This window comes from Arachis ipaensis, chromosome B2 (genome assembly GCF_059453495.1).
Source record: "Arachis ipaensis isolate K30076 ecotype BB chromosome B2, ASM5945349v1, whole genome shotgun sequence".
NCBI classification, from domain to species: domain Eukaryota; kingdom Viridiplantae; phylum Streptophyta; class Magnoliopsida; order Fabales; family Fabaceae; genus Arachis; species Arachis ipaensis.
This window is the reverse complement of record NC_142437.1, coordinates 13,647,570-13,672,043: the sequence shown is the minus strand read 5'-3', so window position 1 is coordinate 13,672,043 and position 24,474 is coordinate 13,647,570. Positions and strand designations below refer to the sequence as shown.

The window sequence follows — 24,474 nt, the reverse complement described above, 5'->3', positions numbered from 1 at the left end:
AGGAAGATACGAGGAGTAAGCGGTGGAAACTACCGAACTAGCAATTTTATCTTTTTGGTCACAGATCCGGGCAAATAACCAAGCCCAGACCTAAAAAACTCCAAGCTCTCCAACCCGACCTGGATCCCAAAATTAAGTTTCCCTCTCCAATCTTCTGAATCAATGGATGCAATTATTGGCATGGAAGGTGGCCTTCATCCTCATCGTTCCTGTCCTGGAAGGTCTTCCCTTACAGCTTCTCACCACGCAGCGAAGACCTCTGCCGCAGATCGCATAAAGTCTTAAACTCGACTTAGCATGCTCATGCTATTCGTTCTTGCTTTCATTGTGAATAATACGCATAATTTCTAATGCTAGTCGCATGCTCCAATTTGATTGTAGCTTCCCTAATTCTGCTGCGCTACCAACTTAGGTCTAAGAAAAGGGGAGTAACTAGCGTGGGTACATGGCTAAGTTTAATTCAAAAAATAACTTTAATCGGTTAATATTAAAATGATAAAAATATAAAACTTCATTTTAATAACCAAATTAAAGTTGGTTTTAAACCGATTAAACTTTGTTTTTGAATTAACCTTAGCCATGTACACCCCTAGTTACTCCCTTTTTTTCTCATACCTAAGTTGGTAGCACAATAGAATTAGGGAAGCTACAATCAAATTAGAGCATGAAACCAGCATTAGAAATTGTGCATATTATCCACAATGAAAGCAAGAATGAATAGCATGAGCACGCATAAGCCGATTTGAAGACATTTTGCGTTCTGAGGCAGAGGTCTTCGCAGCGTGGTGAGAAGCTGTAAGGGAAGTCCTTCCAAGATAGGAACGATGAGGATGAGGGCCACCTTCCATGCCGATCACTACGTCCATTGATTCAGAGGATTGGAGAGGAAAACGTAATTTTGGTATCCAGGTCGGGTTGGAGGGCTCAGAGTTTTTTGAGGATGGGCAAGGTTATTTATCCGGTTATGTGACCGAAAAGATAAAGTTACTAGTTCGGTCGTTCCCACCGCTTACTCCTCATATCTTCCTTAACTTGTTCCTAACGCTTTCATTTTATGTACCTCATCTACCTAGTATTCACAAAAATAACTATGTTTTTCTGTTGAAGGTTCCATCATCATCATCATCTTGTAGCAATGGAGTTGGAGATGCATATGGTCCTTGCTCAATTGTAGAGACTAGCATGGATCGCTGGTACACTTTCCATTCTCATCGCTTCAATCCCAATTTCCAGACTCAACTTCCTCCATACAATCTTGTTGGGTTTTTCTAGAAGGGGAAAAAATATACACTCATCTTTCCAGGTAAATATATCACTTTCACTCTACTATATACCCTTTTCATTTTTATTACTTTTATCATTGTCATTATATAAATTTCTTGCCTTTTACTGACAAGGATGTGAATATATCATCCATCTAATAATGGGGTGCTAGAAAGTTTAAAACTTTGCAATATATTTGATTTGATTTAGCAAAAATTCACGCTCCTTTAGAGCTTCTTCTTGCACTTCTATATTGTTGCATCAATATGGACAACGTTCTTGCTTGTTACAACTTGGTTTTATGCATACACAATAGTGCCACCGGTTAGGGAATCATCTGCATACTGTACCATTACAAGCTACTTGATTGGAGGCTCAGTTCTAAGAACTGGTTCAACTACAATCCTTTAGAGGCATGCTGTTTGGTAAGCTATTTTTCTTCTTTTGTTAATCGAAGCTCAAGTGCTGAGAAGACTATTTGAAATCATATATGTATTTAAATATAGCCCCTCTGCCCGCATGCACATCCTTGGTTATCTCACTGGAATGTTGTAAGTTTATTTCATAATCTTTCTAATTTACCTCCCTTGAACTCCCTTTCTCTTTTTTATTATAATAATTTTGACTATTTTATATTCCTAATGTGGTGATGTGTGAGTGAAAGGCCTATTTGCTTGTTATTAATCTGAAATCATAGTGCATTACTCCGATAATCCTTGTTCTTATTGAATTACTTTGATTTGATTTCTTTTCTATAGGCTACAAAATACATTTATATATGATAGCTATTGTCATTTAAATAGATAAGATTAAATTGTTGTTCAACTGCTATGCGTTTGCTATATCATAGTGTATAAATTGGCTTAAACTTTTTGGGGATAGGTATGACAATGTTCTAGTTGGCAAAAAATTTTGTAGTTTACTAGTTTATGAATGAGACAACATGGAATTCGGATTTATGCTCCATGGAGACATTTTTTTGGAAGGTTTGGACTGGAAACCTTGTACACCGAACTAAAAGTCGAAATAGAAGAGAAACTCTAAGAGAAGTATGGAAAAAGCAAGCAGAACCCTACAGTTGTGAATGGCTAATTCCATATATATGTAACTACTCCTAGGTAGATTTGAAGTGCTGCACGTTGATTTGAAATCTTAATCTAATTTCAAAGATGAAGAGTCTTATGATCTGTTTCTTAGATGAATAATGAATTCTGCGTTTTCTTTTATTATGCTTGTTATTTCACACACTGGTTGGACACAAGCAAACATTAAAATGGGAATGATTGATTTGTTTTTATTTTTACGAAGCTAGCTTCTACCTAGCAGCACCAATGTCGCTGTGTGCTGATTGTGCCTTAGATGTGTATTACTTCCTAGTAATTCTAGTCACCAAGTTCATCTTCGTAGGCAAGGATTATATGCCCCCAGTGGAGGTAGAACTTTAGCAAGTTTTAAATCCTCTCGTTAGACTTGGATGGAGGTATTGGATTGGCGCGGCTATTTTTTCTGGGGTTGGATTCATCAACAAAGATGTCATAAGATTCTTGTATGTAGCATCCACTTGAAACTTTTGACATTGAAATCTTAACAGTCTTTCAATTTCCTATTATTTGTTTGTCTGAATTTAATAATTTTGCTAGGGTTTGCTTCAAGATTCAAGACATGCAGAGGAATCTGCAATTCCTCAAGGTGATTGGTTTGAAATTGTTTCCTCTCCACATTATCTCTCTGAAACAGTAACACTCCCCCTTCCCACCATCCTTCCTCCTTTCTCTCCCATGTCTGTTTTTCTTATGCTATTATGTGACCCATGATGTTGAATATGGCTAATGTTTGACAATAATAAAGGTTATATACGGTAGATTTGTTGTTGCCACTGGAGGATCCGATCTAACCATATTGCTACTACTTGTTTTTGTGGTAAAACATAAATTGTAGATTAGCAAGATTTTCTAATTCTTTAAGAGAAAAAATGTTTAGTTGATTTTTTTTCTTTGCCATGTTTCTTTCAATTGGTTCAGCTGGAAAATCTATCATTTGCAGCAGTGGAAACACATAGGTGGTATACTATATATTCTCTGAGATAACGAGACAAATAGACAATGAGAAAAATAGACAATGCTATATATATCCAAGTTGTCGCTTTGCTGTTATACTATATATTCTCTGAGAGAATGAGACAAATAGACAATGCTTTTTCATCATACATTGAAGTAAACCACTTCGTTAATTCTCATAGATGTGCCTTTTAGTGTGAACTAATTTTGTTTATAGAAAAAGTTGATTTTTGAACATTTCTTTATCAAATTTTTTCTTTATTTATTTTAATGGCGACGGGCAAACTTATCTGATAAGGAAATGTTTCATCTGGCATGTCTCTATAAATGTATATTAGAAGTGTGAAATGAAGAAGGGAATCAATGTTGTTCAGCTGCAGAGTACAGTATATATACATATACATGAAGCAACACTCAGTAACTGAATGGTGCTGAGTCAGTAGAAGCAGAAAATTGAAAACTAATTTCCTAACTAACTTGACAGCACTGACTAACTGTACATCACTCTACATGTGATTAATTAATTTAATAGCTATTTACAACTCTAATAATATATTCATTCAGATTATGTTGTCTGAGATTGTAATAAGATTTGTGCCATCTAATTCATGTGTGTGATATTTAACATGCATGCAGGTGTTGGTACAACTGATAGTGCTTTGGGTGACGATGGGGTGTTAGACATAGATACCACTATATCCCTGGAAACTACCTGGCGTGCTACGGAAGATCTTGTTTCGATGGGCTTGGTTCGTAGCATTGGAAACAGGTAAAATTAGTCCTGCAAAACAATCTTCACTGTTCTTGGTTGCTTGGTTAATTCTTTGATATTTCTAGAAGCAATTTACTAGAGAAATTGATCAGTCTATTCATACAAAATAGAACATGATGAAGAGTTTTTCTTGCAGCAACTATGATATCTTTTTTACCAGAGATTGTTTAGCATATTCCAAGATCAAGCATGCTGTGAATTAGATTGACACCCACCCATACTTCCAGCGTGATTCGCTCGTCAAGTTTTGCCAGAAGCATGGGGTTTGTGTCACAGCCCATACTCCTCTTGGAGGTGTTGCGGCTAATATAGAATGGTTTGGTACAGTTTGATGTTTAGATCACAAAGTTCTAAAGGTAAGTTATCAATTCTAGGTTCCAAACACCAAAAGCTTGGCATCATTTATTCCAAACTACTCGTTGGATCTCTAAGAAGCGAACTTGACTGATTTATTTACAATAGGACATGAAAGCATTGTTTAATCTATTTAGCAAAACTCACCTTATGAGACAAGAATTATTTGTTTTGTTATTATAGTTGAAAGGATTTTGGAAACCGAATTAACGAATTAACTTGTGTGACTTTCAGGGTCTGGCTGAAAAATACACTAAGACTGCTGCACAAATTGCTCGTCGTTGGGGAATTCAAAGGAACATTGTTGTCATTCCTAAATCATTGAAATTGGAAAGATTGAAAGAGAATATCTAGGTGTTTGATTTTGAGCTATCTAAAGAAGACATGGAGCTCATCGAAAGTATGGACAAGAAATATAGAACTAACCAACCAGCTAGGTTTTGGGGAATCGATCTTTTTGCTTGAGTCTAAAGTTCCCTTTTTTAGGAACTTTCTTTTTTGTTGGCATGTATGATCCTTAAAATATGCAAATACATCAGTGCTCTTGAATCTTTTTAGATTTGAATTATCATTAAACTTTGTGAAAGCCAATCTTTTTAAGCCCTATTAGATTTGTTTATCCATTTGATTACTTTACACCTTTTTGAAAATGTTATCTTTGAAAAAAAAATTTTAATGAATTTCGTGTGTAGAAATCTCAGTATATTAAATACAAGCCTTTTTTCTATAAACTAAATAAGTTCATACGAACAGGCACATCTATGAGAATTAACGTAGTGCTTTTCTTAAATCTAATATGAAAAGCATTGTCTATTTGTCTCATTATCTCAGAGAATATATGGTAAAACAGCAAACCGACTTCTTGGATAATCTTCAAATTTCTGATGATACCATCTATGTGTTTTCACTGCTGCAAATGACAGATTTGCCAGCTGAACCAATTGAAAGAAACATGTCAAAGAAAAAGAAAATCAACTAAACATTTTTTTCCTTAAAGAATTAGAAAATCTTGCTAATCTACAATTTATGTATTACCACAAAAACAAGTAGTAGCCATATGGTTAGATCGAATCCTCCAATGGCAACAACAAAACTGCCGTATATAACCTTCATTATTGTCAAACATTAGCCATATTTAACATCATGAGTCACATAATAGCACAAGCAAAACAAATATGGGAAAGAAAGGAGGAAGGAGGGTGGGAGGGGGGAGTGTTACCATTTCAGAGAGATAATGTGGAGAGGAAACAATTTCAAACCAATCACCGTGAGGAATTGCATATTCCTCTGCTTGTCTTGAATCTCGAAGCGAACCCTAGCAAAATTATTAAATTCAGACAAATACATGATAGGAAATTGGAAGACTGTTAAGATTTCAATGTCAAAAATTTCAAGTGGATGCTACATACAAGAATCTTATGGCATCTTTGTTGGTGAATCCAACCCCAGAAAAAAACAGTCGCACCAATCCAATGCTTCCATCCAAGTCTGACAAGAGGATTTACAACTTGCCAAAGTTCTACCTCCACTGGTGGCATATGATCCTTGCCTACGACGATGAACTTGGTGACTAGATTTACTAGGAAGTACAACACATCGAAGGCGCAATCAGCACACAGCGACATTGGTGCTGCTAGGTAGAAGCTAGCTTCATAAAAACAAACAAATCAATTATTCCCATTTTAGTGTTTGCATGTATCCAACCAGTGAGTGATAAATAACAAGCACAGTAAAAGAAAATGCAGAATTCATTATTCATATAAGAAACAGATCATAAGACTCTTCATTCTTGAAACTAGATTTAGATTTCAAATCAACGTGCAGCACTTCAAATCTACCTAGGAGTAGTTACATATATATGGAATTAGCCATTCAAAATTGCAGGGTTCTGCTTGCTTTTCCCTTACTTCTCTTAGCGTTTCTCTTCTGTTTCGGTTTTTCTTTTTGTTCGGTGCACAATGTTTCCAGTCTAAACCTTCCAAAAAAATGTCTCCATGGAGCATAAATCTAAATTCCATGTTGTCTCATTCATAAACTAGTAAACTACAAAGCTTTTTGCCAACTAGAACATTGTCATACCCATCCCCAAAAAGTTTAAGGCAATTTATACACTATGATATAACAAACGCATAGCAGCTGAACAATTGAATCTTATCTATTATAATGACAATAGCTGCATAAATAAATGTATTTCGTAGCATGTAGAAAAGAAATCAAATAAAAGTAATTCAATAAGAACAAAGATTATTAGAGAAATGCCTATGATTTAAGATTAATAACAAGGAAATAGGCCTTTCACACACACATGACAATAGGAATATATAATAGTCAAAATTATTCTAATAAAAAAGAGTAAGGAAGTTCAAGGAAGGTAAATTTGAAAGATGATGAAATAAACTTACAACATTCCAGTGAGATAATCATGGATGTGCATGCAGGTAGAGGGGCTATATTTAAATACATATATGGTTTCAAATAGGCGTCTCAACACTTGAGCTTCCATTAACAAAAGAAGAAAAACAGCTTGCCAAATAGCATGCCTCTGAAGCATTGTAGTTGAACCAGTTCTCAAAACTGAGCCTCCAATCAAGTAGCTTGTAATGGTAGAGTATGCAGATGATTCCCTAACCGATGGCACCATTGTGTATGCATAACACCAAGTTGTATCAAGCAAGAACGTTGTCCATATTGATGCAACAATATAAAAGTGCAAGAAGAATCTTTGAGGGAGCGTGAATTTCTGCAAAGTCAAATCAAATATATTGCAAAATTTCAAACTTTCAAGCACCCCATTATCAAATGGATCATATATTCACATCCATTTCAGTAAAAGGCAAAAAATTTATACAATGACAATGATAAAAGTAATAAAAATGAAAAGGGTATATAGGAGAGTGAAAGTGATATATTTACCAGGGAAGATGAGTGCATGATTTTTCCCCTTCTAGCAAAACCCAACAAGATTGTATGGAGGAAGTTGAGTCTGGGAATTTGAATTGAAGCGATGAGAATGGGAAGTGTACCAACGATCCATGCTAGTCTCAGCAATTGAGCAAGGATCGTATGCATCTCCAACTCCATTACTATAAGATGATGATGATGGAACCTTCAATAGAGAAACATAGTTATTTTGAGTACTAGGTAGATGACTAAGATGAGGTACATAAAATGAAAGCATTAGGGTCAGGTTAAGGAAGATATGAGGAGTAAGCTGTGGGAACTACCGAACTAGCAACTTTGTCTTTTTGGTCACGGACCAGACAAATAACCTGGCCCAGACCCAAAAAACTCCAAGCTCTCCAACCCGATCTGCATCCCAAAATTACGTGTCCCTCTCCAAGCCTCTGAATCAATGAATGCAGTGATCGGCATGGAAGGTGGCCCTTATCCTCATCATTCCTGTCTTGGAAGGTCTTCCTTTACAGCTTCTCACCACGTAACGAAGACCTCTGCCTCAGATCGTAAAAAGTCTTCAACTCGGCTTATGCGTGCTCATGCTATTCATTTTTGCTTTCATTGTGGATAATACGGACAATTTCTAATGCTGGTCGCATGCTCCAATTTGATTGTAGCTTCCCTGATTCTACTGTGCTACCAACTTAGGTATGAGAAAAAGGGGAGTTAGCGGGTGTACATAGCTAAGGTTAATTCAAAAATCAACTTTAATCGATTTAAAATCAACTTTAATTTGATTTTTATATAAAAAAAAATTATACAAAAATTGGTTACTTTTTAAAAATTGATTTATTTTAAAATTGATTTTTCTTTTAAAAATTAGTTAAAAGAAAAACCAATTTTATACAAAGTAAATTTTAATTTAAAAACTAATTTTTAACACTTTCAAACATTTATTTTAATTTATATAGTATTATTTCATTGATGGGTTAAAAGTCTATTTGTATTATGGGTATTATAGAGTTAATAGGTGTGATTTTAATACTTCTCAAGTTCTTATACGATATTTTATATAAGTCTTGGGTACATATTGTAGGAAGTCTATAGGATGTTGTATTCGTAATTAGACTCACTTATGTTCTTTTTTTTTGTCATTAACTCACTTGGGTTTTTTTATTGGTTATTAAGTGCAGACGGTGTGATTTTTATCTTTGTTTATATGTTTTTCCTTTTGGGTCTTTGGGTTTATCGCACTCCAAGACCCAACAAATAGGTTCAATTAATGTTGCTTAAAAGAAAATATAGAAATTACAATACCAAAAAACAAAATTTGACATCATTACCTAATTCTAATTTTATTTTTGTATATCTTTTTTCATACATACATATATATAACTAAATATTTATCATTTTTACTAATTTTATTATTACACGTGTTATATAAATCTCATTTATTATTAAAAAAATGGTATATTTTCGTCCCAATGGCTTGAATATATAAAAAAATGGCAGAATATCTAATAAAAAAATAGATAAAATAAATGATAATAGATAAGTGAAGAAAGATTGTGATGACACAAGACCATTATACACAATATAATTAAACAAAATTTATGTATAAGTAGTATCATGATGCATAATAGATGAGTTAAACCTTAAAATATTCATGAGATTTACAAATTGCACTAATTTAGTCATTGACTTACCAATTCCATTGTGTATATCTTTGAGATTGTAAAAAATACACCTAGTTGGTCCTTCACCTTATTTTCGGCCATTTAACATTGTCGCCACCAGCAATAACATGGCACTGACATGCCATGCTGGAGTATGTAACGAACAGTTGAGCTGGCAATTAAAACTATTTGACCTAATGTGGTCTCTCTACCTATTTTTAACCCTAATTTTAACCGCACTTCTATATCATTTTTCTTCTTCTCTTTGTTCACCAACGTTCTTTTTCTTCTTTTTCTCTTTGTTCACCAATGTTTTTCTTCCTCTTCTTTATTATTTTTTGTTTAAAACTGAAAATAGAGTCATGATTGGGAGTGCAAGTCAGGGTCAAGAAAGCTCTCTATGTGATCAACATCGAGAACTCCAAGTCGGAGTAGAGGTTCACGGGTGCAAGAGCGTTGTGGATGCAACTGCCGTCCCGTGCTTCGGTGGTCTAAAACAGATACTAACTCAAATAAGTCATTCTTCGGTTTTCTCAATTACAATGTGAGTTTTTGCTTAGGAATAGTTGCTAAGTATTTGAAAGTTCATAACTTCTAACCCTAGTTCATATAGATTAGGGGAAAAAATATGGTGTGGCTTTTTCCTCTGGGCTGATGATGTAGAAGAAAAGCATAAAAAAATATTTTCCACTACATCCTTACCTCCGTAAAACTGGGTTTCACAAAGAACATTTCTCCTTTCTTCAGAGTGCACGGAGCTCAGAGTGCGAGCGAACTCCACCTTGCCAAATAGTTTCACCCTTCAAACCCTAGACAACATTTATATAGGACTTTATATGTTGAGTGTTTAACTTCAGAGGAAGATGATGAAGTGATCCCAAACTTTGGGGTTTTAAACTTTTAACTCACTAAATTTGTCAAATGACGTCGTTCCAAGGGCGTTTTAGCACCAGAATCTATACGACATCGTTTTATGTGTACAATGTGACACTCATTTGCCATGTCAATGCCGACAGCAAAGTTAAATGGTTGAAAATAGGGCGAGGGACCAACTAGGTGCATTTTTTACAATGTCAAAAATGTAAACAATGCAATTGGTAAATCCAAGACCAAATCGATGCAATTTGTAAATCTTAGAGACTACTTTATAATTTAACTCCATAATAAATACGATAATTTTGTTTATTGTTATAGGCGGTCCCACCCATTTCACGCAAATCTGGGCTTAACCCAGGATTGACCAATCTCATCCAGGTCTGCACACTCACACGAGCTGAAACCCACAAGGAGAGAGAGCACACCTTCAACGAGCAAAGGATCTCACGAAATATAGAAAGATGCGATCAATATAAATAGTGTTACACTTTTTCAATACATCACCTCTGGTACTACATAATGGAGAGCTTACGGTTCCCTCAGATATAATACACTTAATCCTAATCCTTGTACCTTTCTAATTCTTTTAACTTGAGTGATGGAGTATCTTGCAAGTATCATCTCTACTTTTTTTGCTGGAAATCTCACTGTTGACTACATTTGTTATTCGTCTCCTCCTCATCTTATCTCATCTTATCCATTCACTCAAGTACTTACTGTATGTTTATTTATCTAACTAATTCTATCCAATCAATAAAATTTTGTTATTGTATTATTATTACAAATATTTAATATATAAATAAAAGTAAATTTAACCTATTAATTCATTAACTATTCAAAATATGAAAATCTTTTCGTTCTAGGCTACCCTACTTGAGATTCTAACAATTAAGAGAGCAGATTTAAGAGACAAAGTAAGATCTCATTTTCAGAAGAACATGGATGGTGAAGGCTATTATTACATGGCCCAAGCTTGGCTCTTCTTTTGATTTGATAAGATGGATAAGAATCCATTTTATAATTTTTAATTCTTTTTTCATTTTTCGAGCCATCACGATAGTTTTAGTAGTTGATGCGCGGTTATTATTGTTAGAATTATACAGAAACCAGGCCCCATAGTGCTAGGGAAAGCAATACAAGTCAAAACTGCGGGGCCTATGTGTCACGTCCCAGAGCAAAATTAAAATTATAATTTACACCACGCAAAGAAAAAAGTTGATTGTTGAACATTTCCTTATCAATTTTTTCTTTATTTATTTTAATGGCGACGGACAAACTTATCTGAAAAGGAAATGTTTCATCTGGCATGTCTCTATAAATGTATGTTAGAAGTGTGAAATGAAGAAGGGAATCAATGTTGTTCAGCTGAAGAGTACATTATATATACATGAACATGAAGCAACACTCAGTAACCGAATGGTGCTGAGTCAGAAAATTGAAAACTAATTTCCTAACTAACTTGACAGCACTGACTAACTGTACATCACTCTACATGTGATTAATTAACTTAATAGCTATTTATAACTCTAATAATATATTCATTCAGATTATGTTGTTTGAGATTGTAAGAAGATTTGTGCCATCTAATTCATGTGTGTGATATTTAACATGCAAGCAGGTGTTGGTATGACTGATAATGCTTTGGGTGACGACGGGGTGTTGGAGATAGATACCACTATATCCCTGGAAATTACTTGGCATGCTATGGAAGATCTTGTTTCCATGCTCTTGGTTCGTAGCATTGGAATCAGGTAAAATTAGTCCTACAAAACAATCTTCACTGTTCTTGGTTGCTTGGTTAATTCTTTGATATTTCTAGAAGCAATTTACTAGAGAAATTGATCAGTCTATTCATCCAAAATAGAACATGAAGAGTTTTTCTTGCAGCAACTATGATATCTTTTTTACCAGAGATTGTTTAGCATATTCCAAGATCAAGCCTGCTATGAATCAGATTGAAACCCACCCATACTTCCAGCGTGATTCGCTCGTCAAGTTTTGCCAGAAGCATGGGGTTTGTGTCACAGCCCATACTCCTCTTGGAGGTGCTGCGGCTAATATAGAATGGTTTGGTACAATTTGATGTTTAGATCACAAATTTCTAAAGGTAAGTTATCAATTCTAGTTTTCAAACACCAAAAGCTTGGCATCATTTATTCTAAACCATTCGTTGGATCTCTAAGAAGCGAACTTGACCGATTTATTTACAATAGGACATGAAAGCATTGTTTAATCTATTTAGCAAAACTCACCTTATGAGACAAGAATTAGTTGTTTTGTTATTATAGTTGAAAGAATTTTGGAAACCGAATTAACAAATTAACTTGTATGACTTTCAGGGTCTGGCTGAAAAATACACTAAGACTGCTGCACAAATTCTTCGTCGTTGGGGAATTCAAAGGAACACTGTTGTCATTCCTAAATCATTGAAATTGGAAAGATTGCAAGAGAATATCCAGGTGTTTGATTTTGAGCTATCTAAAAAGGACATGGAGCTCATGGAAAGTATGGACAAGAAATATAGAACTAACCAACCAACCAGGTTTTGGGGAATCGATCTTTTTGCTTGAGTCTAAAGTTCCCTTTTTTAGGAACTTTCTTTTTTGTTGGCATGAATGATCCTTAAAATATGCAAATACATCAGTGCTCTTGAATCTTTTTAGATTTGAATTATCATTAAACTTTGTGAAAGCCAATCTTTTTAAGCCCCATTAGATTTGTTTATCCATTTGTTTACTTTACACCTTTTTGAAAATGTTATCTTTGAAAAAAATTTGTAAATGAATTTCGTGTGTAGAAATCTCAGTATATTAAATACAAGCCTTTTTTCTATAAACTAAATAAGTTCATACGAACAGGCACATCTATGAGAATTAACGTAGTGCTTTTCTTTAATCTAATATGAAAAGCATTGTCTATTTGTCTCATTATCTCAGAGAATATATGGTATAACAGCAAACCGACTTCTTGGATAATCTTCAAATTTCTGGTGATACCATCTATGTGTTTCCACTGCTGCAAATGACAGATTTGCCAGCTGAACCAATTGAAAGAAACATGTCAAAGAAAAAGAAAATCAACTAAACATTTTTTCCCTTAAAGAATTAGAAAATCTTGCTAATCTACAATTTATGTATTACCACAAAAACAAGTAGTAGCCATATGGTTAGATCGGATCCTCCAGTGGCAACAACAAAACTGCCGTATATAACCTTCATTATTGTCAAACATTAGCCATATTCAACATCATGAGTCACATAATACCACAAGGAAAACAGATATGGGAAAGAAAGGAGGAAGGAGGGTGGGAGGGGGGAGTGTTACTATTTCAGAGAGATAATGTGGAGATGAAACAATTTCAAACCAATCACCGTGAGGAATTGCATATTCCTCTGCTTGTCTTGAATCTCGAAGCGAACCCTAGCAAAATTATTAAATTCAGACAAATACATGACAGGAAATTGGAAGACTGTTAAGATTTCAATGTCAAAAATTTCAAGTGGATGCTACATACAAGAATCTTATGGCATCTTTGTTGGTGAATCCAACCCCAGAAAAAAACAGCCGCACCAATCCAATGCTTCCATCCAAGTTTGACAAGAGGATTTACAACTTGCCAAAGTTCTACCTCCACTGGTGGCATATGATCCTTGCCTACGACGATGAACTTGGTGACTAGATTTACTAGGAAGTACAACACATCGAAGGCGCAATCAGCACACAGCGACATTGGTGCTGCTAGGTAGAAGCTAGCTTCGTAAAAACAAACAAATCAATTATTCCCATTTTAGTGTTTGCATGTATCCAACCAGTGAGTGATAAATAACAAGCATAGTAAAAGAAAATGCAGAATTCATTATTCATCTAAGAAACAGATCATACGACTCTTCATTCTTGAAACTAGATTAAGATTTCAAATCAACGTGCAGCACTTCAAATATACCTAGGAGTAGTTACATATATATGGAATTAGTCATTCACAACTGCAGGGTTCTGCTTGCTTTTCCCTTACTTCTCTTAGAGTTTCTCTTCTGTTTCGGTTTTTCTTTTAGTTCGGTGCACAATGTTTCCAGTCCAAACATTCCAAAAAAATGTCTCCATGGAGCATAAATCTGAATTTCATGTTGTCTCATTCATAAACTAGTAAACTACAAAACTTTTTGCCAACTAGAACATTGTCATACCCATCCCCAAAAAGTTTAAGGCAATTTATACACTATGATATAACAAACGCATAGCAGCTGAACAATTGAATCATATCTATTAAAATGACAATGGCTGTCATAAATAAATGTATTTCGTAGCATGTAGAAAAGAAATCAAATAAAAGTAATTCAATAAGAACAAAGATTATCAAAGAAATGCCTATGATTTAAGATTAATAACAAGCAAATAGGCCTTTCACACACACATCACAATAGGAATATATAATAGTCAAAATTATTCTAATAAAAAAAAGAAAGGGAGTTCAAGGGAGGTAAATTAGAAAGATTATGAAATAAACTTACAACATTCCAGTGAGATAACCAAGGATGTGCATGCGGGCAGAGGGGCTATATTTAAATACATATATGGTTTCAAATAGGCGTCTCAACACTTGAGCTTCCATTAACAAAAGAAGAAAAACAGCTTGCCAAACAGCATGCCTCTGAAGCATTGTAGTTGAACCAGTTCTCAGAACTGAGCCTCCAATCAAGTAGCTTGTAATGGTAGAGTATGCAGATGATTCCCTAACCGATGGCACCATTGTGTATGCATAACACCAAGTTGTAACAAGCAAGAACGTTGTCCATATTGATGCAACAATATAGAAGTGCAAGAAGAATCTCTGAGGGAGCGTGAATTTCTGCAAAGTCAAATCAAATATATTGCAAAGTTTCAAACTTTCAAGCACCTCATTATCAGATGGGTCATATATTCACATCCATTTCATGAAAAGGCAAAAAATTTATACAATAACAATGATAAAAGTAATAAAAATGAAAAGGGTATATAGGAGAGTGAAAGTGATATATTTACCAGGGAAGATGAGTGCATGATTTTTCCCCTTCTAGCAAAACCCAAGAAGATTGTATGGAGGAAGTTGAGTCTGGAAATTGGAATTGAAGCGATGAGAATGGGAAGTGTACCAGCGATCCATGCTAGTCTCAGCAATTGAGCAAGGATCGTATGCATCTCCAACTCCATTACTATAAGATGATGATGATGGAACCTTCAACAGAGAAACATAGTTATTTTGAGTACTAGGTAGATGACTAAGATGAGGTACATAAAATGAAAGCGTTAGGGGCAGGTTAAGAAAGATATGAGGAGTAAGCTGTGGGAACTACCGAACTAGCAACTTTATCTTTTTGGTCACGGACCGGACAAATAACCTGGCCCAGACCCAAAAAACTCCACGCTCTCCAACCCGACCTGGATCCCAAAATTACGTTTCCCTCTCCAAGCCTCTGAATCAATGGACGCAGTGATCGGCATGGAAGGTGGCCCTCATCCTCATCATTCCTGTCTTGGAAGGTCTTCCTTTACAGCTTCTCACCACGCAACAAAGACCTCTGCCTCATATTGTAGAAAATCTTCAACTCGGCTTATGCGTGCTCAGCTATTCATTTTTGCTTTCATTGTGGATAATACGCACAATTTCTAATGCTGATCGCATGCTCCGATTTGATTGTAGCTTCCCTGATTCTACTGCGCTACCAACTTAGGTATGAGAAAAAGGGGAGTTAGCGGATGTACATGACTAAGGTTAATTCAAAAATTAACTTTAATCGATTTAAAATCAACTTTAATTTGATTTTTATATAAAAATTTGTTTTTATACAAAAATTGGTTACTTTTAAAAAATTGATTTATTTTAAAATTAATTTTTCTTTTAAAAATTAGTTAAAAGAAAAACCAATTTTATACAAAGTAAATTTTAATTTAAAAACTAATTTTTAACACTTTCAAAAATTTATTTTAATTTATATAGTATTATTTTATTGATGGATTAAAAGTCTATTTATATTATGGGTATTATAGAGTTAATAGGTGTGATTTTAATACTTCTTAAGTTCTTATACGATATTTTATATAAGTCTTGGGTACATATTGTAGGAAGCCGTATTCGTAATTAAACTCACTTATGTTCTTTTTTTTTTTTTTTGTGTCATGAACTCACTTGGGTTTTTTGATTGCTTATTAAGTGTAGATGGTGTGTTTTTTATCTTTGTTTATATGTTTTTGGTCTTTGGGTTTATCGCAATCCAAGACCCAAAAAATAGGTTCAATTAATGTTGTTTAAAAGAAAATATAGAAATTACAATACCAAAAAACAAAATTGACATCATTACCTAATTCTAATTTTATTTTCGTATATCTTTTTTCATACATACATATATATAACTAAATATTTATCATTTTTACTAATTTTATTATTATACGTATTATATAAATCCCATTTATTATTAAAAAATATGGTATACTCTCGTCCCAATGGCTTGAATATATAAAAAAAATCGGCAGAATATCTAATAAAAAAGTAGATAAAATAAATGATAATAGATAAATGAAGAAAGATTGTGATGACACAAGACCATTATACATAATATAATTAAACAAAATTTATGTATAAGTAGTATCATGATGCATAATAGATGAGTTAAACCTTAAAATATTCATGAGATTGACGAATTACACTAATTTAGTCATTGACTTACCGATTCCATTGTGTATATCTTTAACATTGTAAAAAATACACCTAGTTGGTCATTCACCTTATTTTCGGCCATTTAACCTTGTCGCCAGCAATAACATGGCACTGACACGCCATGCTAGAGTATGTAACAAACAGTTGAGCTGGCAATTAAAACTATTTGACCCAATGTGGTCCTCTACCTATTTTTAACCCTAATTTTAACCGCAGTTCTATATCATTTTTCTTCTTTTCTTTGTTCACCAACATTCTTTTTCTTCTTTTTCTCTTTGTTCACCAATGTTTTTCTTCCTCTTTTTTATTGTTTTTTGTTTAAAACTGAAAATAGAGTCATGATTGGGAGTGCAAGTCAGGGTCAAGAAAGCTCTCTATGTGATCAACATCGAAAACTCCAAGTTGGAGTAGAGGTTCACAGGTGCAAGAGCGTTGTGGATGCAGCTGCCACCCCGTGCTTCGGTGGTCTAAAACAGATACCAACTCAAATAAGTCATTCTTTGGTTGTCTCAATTACAATGTGAGTTTTTGCGTAGAAATAGTTGCTAAGTATTTGAAAGTTCATAACTTCTAACCCCAGTTCATACAGACTAGGGGCAAAAATATGGTATGGCTTTTTTCTCTAGGCTGATGATGTAGAAGAAAAGCATAAAAAAATATTTTCCACTACATCCTTACCTCCGTAAAACTGGGTTTCACAAAGAACATTTCTCCTTTCTTCAGAGTGCACGGAGCTCAGAGTGCGAGCGAACTCCACCTCGCCAAATAGTTTCAACCTTCAAACTCTAGACAACATTTATATAGGATTTTATACGTTGAGTGTTTCACTTAAGAGGAAGAAGATGAAGTGATCCCAGACTTTGAGGTTTCAAACTTTTAACTCACTAAATTTGTCGAATGATGTCGTTCCAAGGGTGTTTTAGCACCAGAATCTATACGACATCGTTTTATGTGTACAATGTGACACTCATTTGCCATGTACCGGCAGCAAAGTTAAATGGTTGAAAATAGGGCGAGGGACCAACTAGGTGCATTTTTTACAATGTCAAAAATGTAAACAATGCAATTGGTAAATCCAAGACCAAATCGATGCAATTTGTAAATCTTAGAGACTACTTTATAATTTAACTCCATAATAAATACGATAATTTTGTTTATTGTTATAGGCGGTCCCACCCATTTCACGCAAATCTGGGCTTAACCCAGGATTGACCAATCTCATCCAGGTCTGCACACTCACACGAGCTGAAACCCACAAGGAGAGAGAGCACACCTTCAACGAGCAAAGGATCTCACGAAATATAGAAAGATGCGATCAATATAAATAGTGTTACACTTTTTCAATACATCACCTCTGGTACTACATAATGGAGAGCTTACGGTTCCCTCAGATATAATACACTTAATCCTAATCCTTGTACCTTTCTAATTCTTTTAACTTGAGTGATGGAGTATCTTGCAAGTATCATCTCTACTTTTTTTGCTGGAAATCTCACTGTTGACTACATTTGTTATTCGTCTCCTCCTCATCTTATCTCATCTTATCCATTCACTCAAGTACTTACTGTATGTTTATTTATCTAACTAATTCTATCTAATCAATAAAATTTTGTTATTGTATTATTATTACAAATATTTAATATATAAATAAAAATAAATTTAACCTATTAATTCATTAACTATTCAAAATATGAAAATCTTTTCGTTCTAGGCTACCCTATTTGAGATTCTAACAATTAAGAGAGCATATTTAAGAGACAAAGTAAGATCTCATTTTCAAAAGAACATGGATGGTGAAGGCTATTATTACATGGCCCAAGCTTGACTCTTCTTTTGATTTGATAAGGTGGATAAGAATCCATTTTATAATTTTTAATTCTTTTTTTATTTTTCGAGCCATCACGATAATTTTAGTTGTTGATGCACGGTTATTATTGTTAGAATTAGGGGTGCACAAACCCGGCCCGGCCCGAAGGTCTGGCCCAGTCCCGAACACTTTTGGGGCTAATTTGGTGTGATTTCATTGGGTTTAGGGCCGGATAAGGGTCTCAAAAATAGACCCGGTCATTATTTCGGGTCGGGTCCGGGCCATAGCTCGGGTCACCCGAAGTCGGCCCGGTGACCCGGTCATCATACACAATTAATATTTTGTGTTATTAGTGATGGATCATGACTATTCTTATGTGGAATTTAAGTATTGTAAATCTTAATATTTTGTGTTATTAGTCATTATAAGACTATAAGTTAATGTTTTATGTTTAGAATGCATAAGACTTTAGACTAATGCATAATATTGTGTTATTTGTATTGATTTAAATATTTGGTATTATTAGACAATATTAGTATTGATTATGGTTATGCTTTAATTTTGAAGAAGGGTTGGTTCTTGTTATATTTTTCTAAGTGAATTTTACCATGTTAAATAATGGTTGGAGTCTTGGAAATTTGGATATTTTTACATGCTAACTTACAAGAAGGTATCAACATAATGTAATGTTAACGGCCCAGTTTTCACCCGGTTTTTCACCCGATATAATTGTGGCCCGAAAGTGTATTGGTTTCATCGGATCTAGGGCCGGATTCGGGTCTAATAAATAGATCCGGTGTATATTTCGGGTCAGGTCTGGGTCACATCAAACCCGACTTCACCCTGCCCATGTGCACCCCTAGTTAGAATTATACAGAAACCAGGCCCATAGTGCTAGGGAAAGCAATACAAGTCAAAACTGCGGGGCCTGTGTGTCCCGTCCCAAAGCAAAATTATAATTATAATTTACACCACGCAAAGAAGAAATATTCTCCCTTTTCATAATAATAATAGAAAAAAGACAAATCAATTCTGACTTTTTAGTCTGCAAACATTTAAATCCCTAAGAATTTAAAAATATATTTAAATTCTTGATCTTTTCAAAATCTGGACCAATCAATCCCTAAGTCTAATCTGTTCCATTTTAAAAACTTTCTCACGTGTACATCCATATCAATCAAGTCAGTACAACAAAAGTCACGTTTGATTTTTTCATTAGATCTGACAGACCCAAGTGAATATGAGGAATTGATATGTCTAAGTTTAGAAAATATCAGGAACTTAAATGTATTTTCAAATCATTGAGGACTTAAATATCCGCGGATCAAAAGGTCAAAGCCCTATTTATCGTTTTTTCGAAGAATAATTATTATGTGATGCCAATACGTTTTTAATAAGTATTTGTATTTCACTTTATTGAAAATAAAATTCTTCCTTATTCCTTTTTATGTGTAGAAGAATTTTCCTGTGGACTATATAGTATAAGTTAAGGTGATAAATTTCAAAGATTGAATGAATCGAAGGACCATGCAACAAATCGCGCAAAGATATAATATTATTCGATAATAATTCAACTTAGTAATCTCATAAGTCAAAATTATTCGATAATAATTCAACCTAGTAACAAGTTACAGCAACAAAATTCACAACTTAACTAACAATAATTATTCATAATTAATTGTAAGTAATCAAAGTGTGGATCTTATATAGACGGACAATGTAAAATTAGAGCCAACCAATACCTTTGTTGCTTAATGTTTATAATCGAAGTTGTCTAAACAACTCTGAACTGTCCAAATAGCATTTGTGTATTATGAAACAATTAACATCTAAGTTTTAAAATATTAATGCACATAATATTTTTAACATAAAATTATGACCCATTTTTGCCTTTAACTACAGTCTTTTCAATCTTTTTCTAACATATGATTTATTTATTATGTGTATATAAAGCCCTTTACCTTTGTTAAAAACAGCTGCTTATAAGTTCTAAGCTTTAGAGAAGTAAAATTTAGATTTAATTCAGTTGAGTTCAGTGAACAGGCGTTTAACTTCCATCTGAAATTTTGGAAAAGCTTCCAAACTCCTTAATGCAATGACTTCCTTCATGGCACCCAGGATTAAATAGAAACCAAAGATTAAACCACAGGAAGAAGGTATATAAGGTAAAAGAGTGTAACGTGTTATCAAATTGTCTAGAAAACATGTGCCACTATTCAGAAAACAGAGTCACACACACAGCATACAAACAAGTTCTATAATTTATTAACTATTCAACAATCATTCAACAAAATTCACAGTTCACAGAAAAATAAAAAATCTAAATCATAGACATAGCTCACAGTTCACGGTTCACAATTCAAAGAACTTCACAGTAACAACAAATTATTCAATTATAGTTTAAAAAAAAATTTACCAACCTGCTAGAAGCCCCTTGAACAGAGCACGCAAGACGGCAAGAGGGAGACACCACGACAGGTTCACCTTCGAACGGGCAGTGGCTGCAGCGGAACAGAGCTGGCGCCGACGGCACCGTGGCTGCCCGACGGAGGCTTCCACGTTCGCACGGTGGCTAAGCGATGGAGGGGAAGGAAGGTTGCGATGGCTGCTGCGCGATGGAGAGGAAGTGCGGGAGCAGGCGGTGGCTCTTCGAAGGTGGAAGTTCCGAAGGCGGCGGTAGCAGGCGGTGGCTGGACGGAAGTAAGGGAGGACCAGGAGCTCTGGACTGAGTGTGAGAGACAGTGAGAGGCTAGCGCGTTCTGCTTCTGGAGGCTAGGCTGGACTCGAGAGTGGAGGGGAGTGGAGGAGTTAGGGTTCATTGATTCAGAAGCAATGAAACGGCGCCGTTTGCTTCCCATTTCAAAAAATCGGCCGGTACTGGTTCGGTTCGACCGACCGATTCTCAACCGATTAGACGGTTCACTTACGATTTTTAAAATTGGCAATTTTAACATTTAACCGATTCATTTTTGTAGCAATTCACGATTCGACCAACCGGTCCGAACGGATTTTGAGAACCTTATATAAAATGTAACAACGTTACAATTAGTAGTATATTTTTTTTGACGGAATGTTACAATTAGTTAGTTCACGTCAATTTTTCACAATATTGGGCCTTTAATCGGCTTGGCATGTTTCGAAGGTGGTAGCCCAAAATCGAATAAAAGGGAACGATAACAAAGTTCGTGGCAAACTGTCACTCACAGACAGAGTTAGAGCGAAGTGAATTTAGACTTAGAGGTATTGTGAAGCTTGAAGCAAAGAAGAAAATGGCGATAACACTCAACAGCGGCTTCAAGATGCCTATCATTGGACTTGGTGTGTGACGCATGGAATCTCATCAAGTCAAGGATCTCATCCTTAATTCCATTAAAATTGGTTATCGCCACTTTGATTGTGCTGGTATTTTCCTTATTCAATTACAAATCTTTTCCCAATTTATTGAATCTTATCATCATCAATATTTTAGGGTTTTATTCTCTTCTGGATATTTTAAGTTACGAATCAGGAAGTTTAGTTTTGGATTGATTGAAGAGTCAAAACTTACTATCTTTGCTAATTTGGAGGTAATTTTTGTTGATGACTTTGCTATTTTTTTTAACCTTTTGATGTGATGATGATAAGTAGGTATATGATTGTTGACTAGATTTGAATGCAATGGATTTGCAGCTGATTACAAGAACGAAGCAGACGTTGGAGTGGCGCTTAAAGAGGCCTTCACTAGTGGTCTTGTTAAGAGGGAGGACCTTTTCATTACCACCAAGGTCACTTTCACCTTCTCAACAAATCAATATGCCATTTTTTTTCACTAGTAATGGTGGTTTCTGAGAATTGCATAGTGACTGTATTTCCTGGGAATTCAATTTGACTTCAGCTTTGGAATTCTGATCATGGACATGTTATTGAGGCCTGCAAGGGCAGTCTCAAGAAGCTTCAATTGGATTATCTGGATTTGTATCTGGTTCACTTCCCTGTTGCTACAAGGCTCACTGGTATACCAGTTTTTTTTTATATTTATCCCCCTTTTTTTGGAATAGTTAGAGCAGACTCCCTAAAGTCATCCCCCATTAATTTGAAAGTACAAATTTTTCTCGCACCATTCAGGAAAAGGTAATAAAATACATGCTTGCATGGGAGGGTTGTATATCAATTTTTTTTCTTTATTTATTTTAATGGCGACGGGCAAACCTATCTGATAAGGAAATGATTTATCTGGTATGTCTCTATAAATGTATATTAGAAGTATGAAGAAGGGAATCAGTGTTATTCAGCTGCAGAGTGCAGTATATATACATGTACATGAAGCAACACTCAGTAACCGAATGGTGCTGAGTCAGTAGAAACAGAAAATCAAAAACTAATTTCCTAACTAACTTGACACCACTGACTAACTGTACATCACTCTACATGTGATTAATTAACTTAATAGCTATTTACAACTCTAATAATATATTCATTCAGATTATGTTGTTTGAGATTGTAAGAAGACTTGTGCCATCTAATTCATGTGTGTGATATTTAACACGCATGCAGGTGTTGGTACAACTGATAGTGCTTTGGGTGACGATGGGGTGTTGGACATAGATACCACTATATTCCTGGAAACTACCTGGCATGCTATGGAAGATCTTGTTCGTAGCATTGGAATCAGGTAAAATTAGTCCTGCAAAACGATCTTCACTGTTATTGGTTGCTTGGTTAATTCTTTGATATTTCTAGAAGCAATTTACTAGAGAAATTGATCATTCTATTCATGCAAAATAGAACATGATGAAGAGTTTTTCTTGCAGCAACTATGATATCTTTTTGACCAGAGATTGTTTAGCATATTCCAAGATAAAGCCTGCTGGGAATCAGATTGAAACCCACCCATACTTCCAGCGTGATTCGCTCGTCAAGTTTTGCAAGAAGCATGGGGTTTGTGTCACAGCCCATACTCCTCTTGGAGGTGCTGCGGCTGATACAGAATGGTTTGGTACAGTTTCATGTTTAGATGACCAAGTTCTAAAGGTAAGTTATCAATTCTAGTTTCCAAACACCGAAAGCCTGGCATGATTTATTCAAAACAACTCGTTGGATCTCTAAGAAGCGAACTTGACCAATTTATTTACAATAGGACATGAAAGCATTGTTTAATCTATTTAGCGAAACTCACCTTATGAGACAAGAATTAGTTGTTTTGTTATTATAGTTGAAAGGATTTTGGAAATCGAATTAACGAATTAACTTGTGTGACTTTCAGGGTCTGGCTGAAAAATACAAAAAGACTGCTGCACAAAGTGCTCTTCGTTGGGGCATTCAAAGGAACACTGTTGGCATTCCTAAATCATCGAAACTGGAAAGATTGAAAAAGAATATCCAGGTGTTTGATTTTGAGCTATCTAAAGAGGACATGGAGCTCATCGGAAGTATGGACAAGAAATATAGAACTAACCAACCAGCCAGGTTTTGGGGAATCGATCTTTTCGCTTGAGTCTACGGGTCCCTTTTTTAGGATCTTTTTCTTTTTTGTTGGCATGTATGATCTTTAAAATATGCAAATATATCAGGGTTCTTGAATCTTTTTAGATTTGAATTATCATTAAACTTTGTGAAAGCCAATCTTTTTAATCCCCATTAGATTTGCTTATCTGAACTATGCTTGGTGATGACCAAAAAATCACCTGAGGCAATAGGTGCCCTAAATAAGAATTCAGAAAATTTTAGTTGCTCAACTTGTTTATCCATGTTTTTACTTTACACCTTTCTGGAAATGTTATCTTTGAAAAAAATTTATAAATGAATTTCGTGTGTAGAAATCCCAGGATATTAAATACAAGCCAAGACAGCAGGGACACATCCGAATCTGCTAGGCCTCTCTTAAAGCGCAAAGCAGTAGGAAGAGCATCATACATGCAAGGCCAAAGGAACAATTTTATTTTTTCCGGAAGGTGGCCACGCCAAATCCAATTCCAATTAGCTTGCTGGTTCCAGTTGATCTGCCTCTTTAGAAGCCAAATATATCCATCTTTGGTCGTATAACTACCTGACACTGCACTCCTTCAAAGCCAGCCAGTGGCATGATCAAGGGACTGATCCGTGAA

At 35.0% G+C, this 24,474-nt stretch overlaps 3 protein-coding genes and 3 pseudogenes across 5 annotated transcripts; 4 read left to right on the top strand and 2 right to left on the bottom strand.

The window, feature by feature from the left end:
- Positions 1–846: 846 nt before the first annotated feature.
- LOC107626835 (polyprenal reductase 2-like) lies at positions 847–3,433 on the top strand (annotated as a pseudogene).
- Positions 3,434–3,946: 513 nt separating this feature from the next.
- Positions 3,947–4,911, top strand: LOC148573081 (NADP-dependent D-sorbitol-6-phosphate dehydrogenase-like; annotated as a pseudogene).
- Positions 4,912–5,273: 362 nt separating this feature from the next.
- On the bottom strand, positions 5,274–7,530 carry LOC107628182 (polyprenal reductase 2-like). Its single transcript, XM_021113071.2, has 6 exons — positions 7,360–7,530; positions 6,849–7,186; positions 5,856–6,090; positions 5,666–5,761; positions 5,482–5,553; positions 5,274–5,378 (listed from the first exon to the last, which is right to left on the bottom strand). Exons 1-6 carry the CDS (start codon positions 7,525–7,527, stop codon positions 5,274–5,276), a joined length of 1,014 nt encoding a protein of 337 aa, XP_020968730.1. The 5' UTR covers positions 7,528–7,530.
- A 3,971-nt stretch (positions 7,531–11,501) lies between these two features.
- LOC107626836 (NADP-dependent D-sorbitol-6-phosphate dehydrogenase-like) lies at positions 11,502–12,463 on the top strand (annotated as a pseudogene).
- A 195-nt stretch (positions 12,464–12,658) lies between these two features.
- LOC107624918 (polyprenal reductase 2-like) lies at positions 12,659–21,182 on the bottom strand. 3 transcript variants are annotated; one of them, XM_016327403.3, is made up of 8 exons: positions 20,812–21,182; positions 15,224–15,596; positions 14,913–15,105; positions 14,402–14,739; positions 13,408–13,642; positions 13,218–13,313; positions 13,034–13,105; positions 12,659–12,930 (listed from the first exon to the last, which is right to left on the bottom strand). In XM_016327403.3, exons 3-8 carry the CDS (start codon positions 15,078–15,080, stop codon positions 12,826–12,828), a joined length of 1,014 nt encoding a protein of 337 aa, XP_016182889.1. In that variant the 5' UTR covers positions 15,081–15,105; positions 15,224–15,596; positions 20,812–21,182; the 3' UTR covers positions 12,659–12,825. The 3 variants fall into 3 exon arrangements, with proteins under 3 accessions (XP_016182889.1, XP_088360982.1, XP_020971175.1); XM_088504856.1 differs by having other exon boundaries at positions 15,224–15,589; positions 20,808–21,169; XM_021115516.2 differs by lacking the exon at positions 15,224–15,596 and having other exon boundaries at positions 20,812–21,147.
- Positions 21,183–21,568: 386 nt separating this feature from the next.
- LOC107624919 (NADP-dependent D-sorbitol-6-phosphate dehydrogenase) lies at positions 21,569–24,105 on the top strand. Its single transcript, XM_016327404.2, has 6 exons — positions 21,569–21,793; positions 22,061–22,155; positions 22,266–22,383; positions 22,925–23,042; positions 23,182–23,401; positions 23,634–24,105. The coding sequence occupies exons 1-6, from the start codon at positions 21,721–21,723 to the stop codon at positions 23,862–23,864; spliced, it is 855 nt and encodes a 284-aa protein (XP_016182890.1). The 5' UTR covers positions 21,569–21,720; the 3' UTR covers positions 23,865–24,105.
- Positions 24,106–24,474: the final 369 nt, after the last annotated feature.

Coding starts and splice junctions, on each gene's coding strand:
- LOC107624919 (XM_016327404.2), top strand. CDS start 21,721: ATGGAATCTCATCAAGTCAAGGATCTCATCCTTAATTCCATTAAAATT. Junction 21,794..22,060: donor TCGCCACTTTGATTGTGCTG/GTATTTTCCTTA, acceptor ATGGATTTGCAG/CTGATTACAAGAACGAAGCA. Junction 23,402..23,633: donor TAGATGACCAAGTTCTAAAG/GTAAGTTATCAA, acceptor TGTGACTTTCAG/GGTCTGGCTGAAAAATACAA.
- LOC107628182 (XM_021113071.2), bottom strand. CDS start 7,527: ATGGAGTTGGAGATGCATACGATCCTTGCTCAATTGCTGAGACTAGCA. Junction 5,762..5,855: donor AAAGATGCCATAAGATTCTT/GTATGTAGCATC, acceptor TAATTTTGCTAG/GGTTCGCTTCGAGATTCAAG. Junction 5,554..5,665: donor CACATTATCTCTCTGAAATG/GTAACACTCCCC, acceptor ACAATAATGAAG/GTTATATACGGCAGTTTTGT.
- LOC107624918 (XM_016327403.3), bottom strand. CDS start 15,080: ATGGAGTTGGAGATGCATACGATCCTTGCTCAATTGCTGAGACTAGCA. Junction 14,740..14,912: donor TCATGCACTCATCTTCCCTG/GTAAATATATCA, acceptor TTGACTTTGCAG/AAATTCACGCTCCCTCAGAG. Junction 13,314..13,407: donor AAAGATGCCATAAGATTCTT/GTATGTAGCATC, acceptor TAATTTTGCTAG/GGTTCGCTTCGAGATTCAAG.